This window comes from Glycine max, chromosome 18 (genome assembly GCF_000004515.6).
Source record: "Glycine max cultivar Williams 82 chromosome 18, Glycine_max_v4.0, whole genome shotgun sequence".
NCBI lineage: Eukaryota > Viridiplantae > Streptophyta > Magnoliopsida > Fabales > Fabaceae > Glycine > Glycine max.
Window position 1 is genome coordinate 40,200,961 of NC_038254.2, and position 11,843 is coordinate 40,212,803.

Here is an 11,843-nt window from a genome sequence, read left to right on the forward strand (position 1 = left end):
TAGTAAAATCCAAAATTTACTATTAAGCGCTCGCTATTTGTTACAATGTATTACAGAAAATGTCTTTTCGGCATATATGCAACTGGTATTAAAATACATCTGAATTTGAGTAGCATACTTTGTATATATGTCCTCTGTACAGAAAAGCCAATAAGAAAATAAATGTGGTTAACACAGTTATACATTTAAAAGGAATATTTGGAGTCCAGAATCTTCATAAAAAATTATTGTTGCCTTCTATACATTGGGGCTATGCACTTCCCATAGCCCATTCCTCAAGCCTGAAAAGAAATGGATATTACAAGATACCACTGCTTCTTTCAGGGAGTCAGAGAGTATAAATTTGTGTTTATATAAATAGAAGGAAAAGTCACCTATGAGAATGAGAGTAATTCCTTTAAATAAGCCAATAGAAGTTTTTTAGCTCTGGTAGTAATTCAGCTGTAGAGTATCAAAAACAATAGACTGCAAACTGATGCTGAAAAGAGGGATGCTCATCGTCCTGGGGCATAACTTCTATTTTTAGGCCAACATGAGTTTGTTCCCTGCATTTTAGGAAAAGTTATCTATCATCTGTATATACTATATACAAGCATTCAAATAAGTAGGAAAAACTTATCACCAAAACCCATTTACGACTTTATCTTCTGAGAATAACATGTTAAAACTATACAAAGAGATGTGCACAACTCAAACTGAGTAATATATTAGTAAAATGTAATGCAGAGATTTGCACAACTCAAATTGATCAAGGACCTCAATTTAAGGTAAAGTGAGGAAAATAAGATGGTGATGGTTGATGTAGCTTTACTTTTGGATCCTTACAGTCGTAATCCACTTTGAAGAGTTTCCTATCCAAATTAGCATTTATGTGTCCGATATACTGAAAGCCCAACTATGTGATTTAACGACTTCTGCAACTTTTACCAGGAGGATAGGATATAAAAGGAAGTTATTGCGTGTGTACTATAAAGACAAATCTCTATGGCAAAAGATTTTAGCAATCAGATTAGACATAAACGTAACTCATTGTTTTGCTTCAGATTAACAGAGAGGTATGCACTCAGATCAGAGCAGCATTATAAGACAGTCCATTAAATTTTTATATTTTTTCAAACTGAAACTGGGGGGCAATAGCAACTTACGTCAAATTTACTATCCTTTAGGCTTTCCAATGACTTGGCAAGCTCAACTTGCTTTGAAGCAGTTGCTAGCAGGGCCTAACATGAGCAGCAAACTCAATCAACACAATAATATAAAATCTCTAAACATGACATTGAAAGTGAACAATTTTATGGTAGGAGATTGGCACTACCTTCTTTGTTTTTTGCAAGTCATATTCTATACATTTTATACGACTCAATGACTCTTGAAGAATATCCTCTTTTTCAGGAGGAATTGTTTTAGGTTTATTGGCCATCTCAGATACCACTGCCTCTAAATTCTGCAATCTTTGCCAAAGAGGCTCTTTTATTGCCGGAGTTATTAATTGTTCCTGTGAATTGGATTGTGCCGATTCTGTTTGCCCATGGCTTCTTGGTTGGTTGTCTACAGAGTGAACCACAAAAAATTTCCCCAATGCCACAAATACTAAATAAATACAAGTTAACAATTTGACTGTGATTTGAGCCAAAATACTTGTGATATATGGAATTGGCTTCTCCAGTAGTCTTCTGAGATAATTATTGCTTGAATCACCTATCAGATGCACCATTTTGCACATTTAGTATAGGATACAAAATTCTTCTAACTAGAAAGTAGAAAAGGAAACAAAATGAAGAGTCCAACTGGCTCAAACTAGTGATAAAGCCGTGCGATACAACTTTCAGCAACAAATAATATCAAGACTAAAATATGTTTTGTCCTTGTGAAATTTGGAAAGTTCGAATTTCATCCCTGCAAAAATTTCGTCCATTTTCATCCTCATAAGATTATAATGTGTCATTTTTTAACCCGGAGTAAGGGTCAATTGTATCCGAAACTGCGATAATGATTTTTTACATTGGTTATACATATAACCGATATAAATGTAACTTTTTCTACATTGGTTATGCATACCAATGTAAAAAAGTTATACGCATGTGTTCGGATATCCGAACCTTGCTCTTGGCCAAAATGACACATTATAATTTTATTAGGACGAAAAATTTTGCATGGATGCAATCTGAACTTCGCAAATTTTACAAGGACAAATAACATATTTGAGCCTAATATTAATCTACACACACATACATAATTAAATTTCAATCAAAGTCTCTGGCACTAAGCAAACCACAGTAACAAATATCCCTCCTGTACTTGAAACACAGATTTCCCTAGGAACTTCCATCCCATCCTGGGCTTTCATTGTGTGGTGTGACTTGGTTAAGCATGGACAAGTGAAATAATTTGCCTAACAAATTGAAACTACATGTTTGTCCTTTCATGTTCTCATGGCTCAAGTCAGGCATCTAAACCAATACTGTTCACAGGTTACACTGCAAGTTCTATTATCATCAATAATAAGCCATAAAACAAGTTCATCCTCTAATAAATATCTACAAAAAGAATGAAATAGAGATCAACCCCTCATTAGAAGAAGAAAAAAAAAGGTGATAAGGAATCACGTACTTGTTGAATCAACATCCCCAACAACTTCTCTGGCAGCATTTACAGGCTCAAGTTCGTTGCCGGTAGGTGCAGAGTCTCTCATCCTTTTCTGAAATAGGGTTCCATATCATATATGAGTTGCAGATAACCTATATAGTTCAGACAAAAGTTCAAAGATAAAGACTATAATCACACAAAAGAAGAAACAGGCAAGTTCCTCAAATTTATCTTCAAGGGAGCATTTGTACGAGCTTATATGGATTTATGGAAATGACTAGTGACCTTCTTAGTTATTGTAAGTTTTCTTTAGCTTATTAAAATAATATTCATGAAGAGCTTATATGGATTTATGTAAATGACTAGTGACCTTCTTAGTTATTGGAAGTTTTCTTTAGCTTATTAAAATAATATTCATGAAGAACCTTATACAAATAAACTCGTTTTAACTTGTTTCAGTAAGCTCCAAAGTTAAGCTTGTAAATAAGCACTAAATTGATAAGAGCTTATTGAATAAGTTCTTAATTAAATTGTTTAACCAAGAGTTCCCTTAATCATCTTAAATAGAAAATGCTATAGACTTCCAATTTTGTTCCACATCATTTAGTTTATTTCAGTTAGGTTTAAAGTTTAATCAATCAAATCCTAAAATTTTAAATTTGGCATCTATGGTCTTAAATAGACCAAATGACTTTACTGGTATGGAGCCCAAGAAGATGGTCTATTAGCCATTAATTTTATTCAGAGAAACCCAATATAAAAATAACCAATTGAATATTTAAGCTTTAATTTTCTAGTTTATTTGAAATCTTTTTTTTTTCAGTTAGGTTTAACTTATCCTCAAATTTTTTAAAATGGCACAAAAAGTATCCTAAATGACAGACTAAGCTGATGTGGGAACCAAGAAAGTGCTTCACTAACCAACTTCATCCAGAGAAACTGAAAGGCAAAAAAGTAAGAAGCAGAACCTCAATGTTCCAAAAGAAAGAAAACAGATCTGTTTTTCTTGAATTTAACAGATATCTATAGCTTTGGATGAGTAAACCATTAAGCTTCACAAGTTAATATCAAAATGAAATAGTATCTACACTAACTCAATACCGACGAATCATGTAATTCATAGCAGCCTCAGCCATCCCCCATTTTGTTCCCTAAATCACGTACATACCTTCATACTACGGTTTTGACATCCACAACCACAATTTGGGTGAACTGTGATGAAATTATTCTTGCTGTGATCGAAAGCTGACATGTGTACAAATATACATAAACACTACAACTATAGTAATAGAATTCCTTTTCATTTGGATTAGTTCTGTCTTGATTGGTTTCACTAAAATAAGCTAGGGGTTACCGCTGCATTCCGTGGCCTTACAATCACAGGTAAGAAACGAATACTGGTGAAATTTTTGTTCATGGCAAATAGACATGGGTAGTTAACCACTTTTGCAATTCTTTCGGATTTTGAGATATTATATGTTCTATATTCTAGATTCTAGATTTTTTCAATTTGTTGTGAATGTAAATTTAGAGAGAGGGTGAGCGTGTACTAAGTGTAAATTTAGATACATGCTATGAACCTCAACGAGGATTTACAGTGTAACTTACGAATGACATACAATCAAGTATCAACAAAACCACTAACAGGAATCAAAACGATCTTTGTATTCTAGATTTGATTGAATTTAAATGTAGTCCATTTTCAACATGCAATGAAGTGCTCTACATAAATGCGCATAGACAACATTTTGATGCACATTGAATTTTTTCATTTTCAAATTGTACAATTTAAAAAAAAAAAAAAACAAAATTGAACTAGCATTAACTACTGGAAATTTACTTGATACCAGTGTTATCAATTGCAGATCACAAATACGGCAGAAAGCCAATAATCTGCTATATCATATAACGGATAGCATCATGGATAACTAGATGAAGTCGCATAGCGGTTGAAATATATGTATGCATAAAAAAATTTAAGTTGTATGCAAATTATAACAGTGTTTTACTATAATGTGTGTCAAGAATTACCACACTAAGCCTTTATTTGTAATGAACAAATAGGATCAGTATTGATTACATAGGATCAATCTAATAATGAATAATAAGGACTAAATCACTTATTAATATCTAATCATAAATAACAAGATAATATGTAATCTTAACACTCGCCCTCAAGCTCGAGCATATACGTCATACAAATCGAGCTTGATACAAATGTGATCAACCTGATAGAAACTAAAGGCAGTTCACTAGAGATGCATCACACGTCTTGTGTGTGAACTTCACGCGTGTGACAGTGTTTTGAGTTGGTGGTGTTGGATTTGTCAGAGGGAGACGCTTCTGGTCGTTTGGGCACGAGGGCGAAAAGGCAGCGCAGTGGCAGTGTAATAGTGCTCGCAGCAGTTGCGGTACTGTTCAAGCAACAAAGGGGGCTGTGGCTGAGGAAAGAGGAAAAAAAACAAAAGTGAACCGAAACAATTTGGCACGTCACGACGGCGGTCTCTAGAAAGGTCAATGGAAAAAGACAAAGGGTCGTTGGAAGACTGGAAGCAAGCAGAAAGGTCCACCAAGGATGTGGAAATAGGTTGTCAGAAATAGGACAACTAGCTGAGAGGTCCACCGGGGACAATAGGTCCTCGGTGGAGAACAACTTTCGTTATTCCTCTGTCAAGAATAACCTAAGCTCTAATACCATATAACAATGTTTTACCGTAATGTTGTGTCAAGGATGACCACACTAAGCCTTTATTTATAATGAGCAAATAGGATCAATATTCATTACATAGGATCAATCTAATAATGAGTAATAAGGACTAAATCACTAATTACTATCTAATCATAAATAACAGAATAATATGTAATCTTAACACAAATAAAAATAAAAGCATAAAAATTGGCATAACATTAACCCAAATTCAATTGCCATAGTCTCGAATGGAGAATGTGACTAATTATGCCATTAGTTAATTGTACGTAATTTCTGTTACACCAAAATTTATTCCTAGTATCTAATGCATAATTTCCACCTAGAAAAGTTGTTCAAGCAAGGCATATATGTATATAAAACATGACACCGGATACTAAAGATACTTGATTTGACCATGAACCTATAAAAAGATGAGACTCTCGAAAGTATAAGAAAATATTTGCATTGGATGGGTCATGGCTCCAATCACCAGGATTAGATATTAGCAAGCTGTATAGTTCAAATTATTGTCAACTCTGTCATAACATAAATCAGTCATAATCTTTGTTTCACTTCCTTTCAATAGCATATGACATGAGCAAAATACTTTCAAAAAGTATAAAATGCATAGTAGTCACTAGTCAGTAAAGCTTCTTGTTTGGGAGATAAGAAAAACTGCTAAGGATTTGAAACTCAAACATATAAAATATATAAGAAACTAAGAAAAATAAAAACAAAAAACAAGGAAATATAAACTCAGCCCACTTTTTCACTAGAAGGAACAGATTGTACGAAGGCTGAAGGATGCAATCTTACTGCTGACGCTGATAGAGGTTCAGATATTTCAGTGCTTGTAACCTATGAAGAAAAAACCCACGAGTAAAGCTTTACATTATGCAAAAGAGTATGAACAAGACTTGTGAATTGTACAACAAAATACTGTCGTGGCACTAAATTCATGTGTGACCTTGCTGGCGTATGACTTCACATCTACCACATCAGCAACAGAAGAACTTCCAAACTTTGTTAGCTTCATTGCTTCCCTAGAATGCAACAGCTGTAAATAGAACAAGGGGATATTAGCTGTGCAATTGAGCAATAATTCTTAAATGTGATTTCATACAAACGTGGGAGATAATCCCAATAATACCATACTTTCAAAATGTCAGGATCATTCCAAGGTCCCTTATTAGATCTAAGACACCCTCCATCATTTGGGCACGAACAACTGCCGCCGAGGAAATCTGGAAGTTGGCTGTTGAAAAAAGGACAAAAAAAAAAAAAGGAATGCTCACATGATATGCATTATAATAGACATAGAAGCACTTAATTAACTGGGACAGTACAAACATAAGCACAAACCTTGAGTCAATAATCTCTAACAGTCTGCTCTGAAACTTGTTGCCTAAAACCTGTAGATTCAGCATGAATCATTTGTACAATGCTTGTTCCTTTCTAAAGTGAAAACATACAAAGAAAAATAGATATATACATGTATTTTGGCTGTGGTCCTTGGATCAAGAAAACCTTTTGCAGTATTCCATAGTAGCTTGAACCCACTACCAGCATTAACAATGAACATCTGGTTTAATGTCTGAAAAGAAAATGAGCAAATCAAGAACTGAACAATGACTGTATATCCAAATTACCTACGGCAACCTTGTTTTTGCAGTAGGGGTTACAGAGCATGGTATGATTTATGTATTATCATTGTATTAGTAGGCAGTATGTTAGGATGGGCATTGTGGGTTCATTAAGCACAATTGCAGTTTGTACCCCTAATTCAGGTTCCAGTCCTAAATCCTACATGAAGTTGAATTCATGTACATGCATGCACCCATGTGAACATATGCATGATAATAGGAATGGTTTAAGGAAATAAAAGAAAAAACAAATTAAAACTGAACTTTGGAGGAAAAGAAAAGAATATGCAGAAGCACCGACAGTCACAGAGACCTACTCAGTACTAAATTCACCTTCCCCTGTCATGAATAGGTTGTCTCCTTATTCCTCTCCATTTACAAACAAACATAAGCTTGTTTACTTTTCTTTCTTTTAAGAATTTTCCATAAAAGATCTCAGAATTGAATTCTTAAGTTGAGAATGTTACTTTAAAGATCACTAAATCAAAAAAAAAAAAAAAGGAAGCGCATGAACTATGATTTGCTCATCAAGATATATTCAACATTTAATTACCTCAGGGTAGTTATCACCATCAATTTTTTGCATGCGCATAACAAGATCATGTGCAACTTTGCTAAAGCTCACCCAATTCTGCAAAATATACCAAGTAATAAAACGTTTTGACTTCTGCATAATGCTATTTTGGCTATTCAGATATGTTGTTGTAAGCATAGAATTTACCACTCCATGCACATCAAGTATTGTTGTTGTTTTATCTATATGCCTCTTCGCTGCAATAGAACATGCTGGGAATTTCTCTTTAAACATTTTCTCAAATCCCTGAACATGATATTTTAAAAATCGATCTACTGTCGTGACATTCATCAATTTGCTGGGTTCAACTTTGCCAAGTCTTTCAATATAAACCGGCCGGCCCTCTTTGTCCACACCATGGTAACCATGAGGATAATAGCATTGTACCTCTTCATACTCCTTATATACGAAGTCCTACATATTATTTATCATAAAACTGTTGATTAAGTAATTGAAAGATTGAAGTTATTCATGATCAAACAAATAATGTTGGGAAAATCTTCCAAAAGGGATATATGCCGGATTTCTCCTCACTAGAATTACACGCTATGGGTGGCTGTTAGTTCAAAACTCAGCTAAGCTCCTTCAATCTTTCGGCACCAATTAGTAAACAATGGCTTCTTTAAAAAGTAAAAGGAAAACAACCAACAACCAAACTTTACCTGTAAAATACAATCTACTCCATACTCCTTCCTCCAATGGAGCATATCTGCCCACATCTGGACTGTTTTATCAATGTCGAACTTTCTGGCTTTCAGAAACCTGCAGCATGAAAACATCACCAGCCTTTAATGTACTGCATGTCTGAAGATTTTTCTTTTGTACAAAACATGTCTAGAAAACTACTTAAACAAGATGTTTTAATTTTTGCCAGAAGTTGTTGCAAAAAAAAAAAAGGTTTCAAATATCAAAGAATGACAATTTGGACGAACAATAGTGCATTTACTGAATCCCTGCAATGAACATTAATAATAATCAAATATCTGGATCTCTCTTTAAAAGAGGAAGAATAATTCAAAGAAAGCAAAATCATGTAAGTTATTGAGGAAGGAGCTACAAAATGCCACTCCAGACAAAGTTCCAGTTGCAACTTTGCATGATTAATATTCCTCAATTAAGGTAAAATAGAAACTGCAGCTATGGCAGATAAATCAACATTCAATGGGATATGAACAGCATAACCAAAATACTCCATCTATTTAACACCTCTAAACTTTAAGGCGATACCACTGAGCAGTTAAAAGAGAAACAGGCAAACAGCACACAAATAGAAAGGAAATTCTATGACAAATTCATTTACCTCAGCATTTTATGATAATCATCATGGGAATCTGGAAGCAGATCTCTTGTAAGTAGCACCTGACGAAATGAATTCACAGCTTTTTCCTCGTTAGCATCACGGACATCTTCTATGAAAATTGAAGCAAAGTCACTATCTGCTACACGTGTATTACGCTTCCTGAGACTATAAGTGAGTCTGGTTGAAGCAGTCATTGCTTTTCTCCTAAGAGATCTAGCTCGAGACTTCCGCCACTCATCCTCAGAGATTTCGGGCTCAAAACATCTACCCCTCTCATCTTCTTGAGCTAATACTTCTTCTCCTAATCCCATAGACATCAATAGTCAATCCCAAAACCACAGTCCCAAAACACAACCAGAATAACAAAGATATGTTCAGAAAATCAACATCTCAATGCCACACAGGACTACAGCTTTGTACCTGGCATTCTATTCAAGACGCAAGTAATTTCCACCTAGATTGCCTCTGCACCAAGGGAAAAACAAGAACCACCTTTAATAACAACAAATCCAACCAAGGACCAAGAATACTCACCAGCTAAGCCATTAGAACATTTACCAAGCATTCATATATAACACAATTAATCAAATTTTTCAACTGGATTAAATTAGGGAACAAAATCCAAAAAGAAGACACTAACACAAGTATACAGATCAATCAACAAGACAAACATTGGATTACACCATTACTCAGATTACCCCTGCATCAAGGTAAAACAGAAAGTAAAACATAGAACCAACATCCCAAACTCTAGGGAATCTAGAACTTTCCACAGTTGAGCCTTACGCTAGAAGAAATCCACAACACAACACGATTGATCAGCTGGATCAGTTCCCCCAATGATCAAAACCCAAAATCATAGATCAATCAATAAACAAGACAAAAAACAACATTGACACCAAGAAAGAAAAGGACCTACATTGGACAACAATAAAGAGAATCCAATAAAACAACATCAGAATTAACCAAGAAAAACAAAATTTTAATTTTAAATGCTGGATCAAAGGAATCACGAGAAGGAAAAAGTCAGAACCGAAGAATCACAGATCAATCAAAAAAACTAATCCGTCGAAGCGGATTTCCGATCGTAAGGGAGAAAAGGAACGACATTGCATTCAGTCATTCAGTCATTCATTCACGTACCCTAATCGAAACAAGAGCGAGAGAGGAAAAGAGCAAAATGGGTATCGCTTTCTGTGTGAGATCGAAAAATGGCGCCCCCCTCTCTTCGTACCGAAACCCGTACGGAGCCGCAGACAGAGACACGCATAGAGAGAGAGAGAGAGAGAGAGAGAGAGAGAGAGAGAAACGTAGGAACAAACGAGGGGACAAAGAGAGAGAGGCAAGTCGTTATCAAAAGCGTTAGGAGTGGCGTGCAACGGCCGCTTCTGTTCTGCGAATGCTACTCTAGCGCTAACGGCGGCTGTTTGGTTTTTTCTGTTGGTGGAAGTCTGATAGTGCCGTTTATTAACGGAAGGACGGGATGGAGGAGGGATCGGGTGCTGATGATTTAGAATACGGGCGTGAGAAAGGAAAGAGGAGTTGAGAGTCTTTTGTTCTATATAGTCTTGAACACTCCGAGTACATATGTGTGTTTTTTTTATGGTAAATAAATAGTTATTTTTGGATGAATAATTCGTTGATAAATGTGTTCCTGAAAGATGAAAAAAAATATAAAATTTAATCATGAGAGTGTAAAAAGTGTGACAAATATATTTTACTGTTAACTTTTCGTCTGTCATAAATATGTCCCTAAATGATAAAAATACAATATTTATTCCCCGAAAGTGTAAAAAGTGCAACAAATATATACGGATGTTAACTTAACTTCAGTTCGTCAAAATAGAAATTATCGAAAATAAACCTTGTAGTAGTTTACCAAAATAAAATATTGTAACAATGTACCAATTATTACAAATTTTTCCAAATTACCCTAAAAGATAAATATATCTGATAGCTCACTTCTTCAAATTTTGATTATTTTATTAATGGAGACAAACTAAAGTTAACAATTGGATATATTTGTCACAATTTTTACACTTTTGGATAATTTGTTTCTAGTTTGTTTGTCAAAATAGAAATTATTGAAAATAAACATTGTAGTAGTTTACCAAAATAAAATATTGTAACAATGTATCAATTATTACAAATTTTTCCAAATTACCCTAAAAGATGAATATATCCCATATTTCACTTCTTCAAATTTTGGTTATTTTATTAATGGTGACGAACTGAAGTTAAGTTAACGTCTGTATATATTTGTTGCATTTTTTACACGTTCAGGGACTAAATACTGTATTTTCATCTTCCAGGGGTATATTTGTCAGCAAATTACACATTTGGAGGACAAAAGTAATTATTTACCCATTCATATTACGAGAGAGTGGAAAGACGAAAAGTTAAGAAAATTTTCTACGACAAATATGTTTCTATGTTGACAATTAGAAATGGTCACGTTGGTAATTATTTCAGTGAAAAATTCATCTCTCTGTGCCACGTAGGCTATTTTATTAACGGTGACAAATGAAAGTTAACGACCAGATATATTTGTTGCACTTTTTACACTTTCAGGAACTAAATTTTGTATTTTCATCTTTTAGGGACACATTTGTTACTGAATTACACATTTAAGGACAAAAATGATTATTTACCCCTTTTCTAGTAAATTCTATATAGCTCCTCGTCAAAAAGAAAAGAAAAGAAAAAACATCAGCTCAGCTCCTCCATTAAAATAATAACACTATAAAATAAATCACATATTATCATCATGTGATAACACTAATCGCGTAAATGACTATTTGGTCCTAAACGTGTAAATTGTGATAATTTAGTTATTGAAAGAATAAAATTTTTGATATAGTCTTTCAATATATTAAAAATATGATAATTATGTGATAAAATTAATGGTAAATGGCCAATATGTCACCACCATCGTTATTGTTGTTGTCGTTACCACTATTCCACCCATTATCATTGTTATCAATACCACCACCATTACTATCTCCATTGCCAACGCCACCTCCGTCATCAGCACCACCACTATTGTCCTCA

At 34.3% G+C, this 11,843-nt stretch overlaps 1 protein-coding gene across 5 annotated transcripts; it reads right to left on the reverse strand.

The window, feature by feature from the left end:
* LOC100820317 (phosphatidylinositol/phosphatidylcholine transfer protein SFH9) lies at window positions 1-10,336 on the reverse strand. 5 transcript variants are annotated; one of them, XM_041012269.1, is made up of 17 exons: window positions 9,936-10,336; window positions 9,213-9,257; window positions 8,793-9,093; window positions 8,155-8,254; window positions 7,640-7,906; window positions 7,472-7,549; window positions 6,768-6,869; window positions 6,638-6,687; window positions 6,431-6,530; window positions 6,243-6,332; window positions 6,092-6,133; window positions 2,611-2,698; window positions 1,639-1,698; window positions 1,316-1,548; window positions 1,146-1,220; window positions 375-545; window positions 1-281 (listed from the first exon to the last, which is right to left on the reverse strand). In XM_041012269.1, the coding sequence occupies exons 2-16, from the start codon at window positions 9,217-9,219 to the stop codon at window positions 495-497; spliced, it is 1,644 nt and encodes a 547-aa protein (XP_040868203.1). In that variant the 5' UTR covers window positions 9,220-9,257; window positions 9,936-10,336; the 3' UTR covers window positions 1-281; window positions 375-494. The 5 variants fall into 5 exon arrangements, with proteins under 5 accessions (XP_040868203.1, XP_040868202.1, XP_040868201.1 ...); XM_041012268.1 differs by having other exon boundaries at window positions 6,041-6,133; XM_041012267.1 differs by having other exon boundaries at window positions 1,316-1,698.
* Window positions 10,337-11,843: the final 1,507 nt, after the last annotated feature.

Coding starts and splice junctions, on each gene's coding strand:
- LOC100820317 (XM_041012266.1), bottom strand. Junction 7,550..7,639: donor TACTTGATGTGCATGGAGTG/GTAAATTCTATG, acceptor TATATTTTGCAG/AATTGGGTGAGCTTTAGCAA. Junction 6,688..6,767: donor GGACCACAGCCAAAATACAT/GTATATATCTAT, acceptor CTGAATCTACAG/GTTTTAGGCAACAAGTTTCA.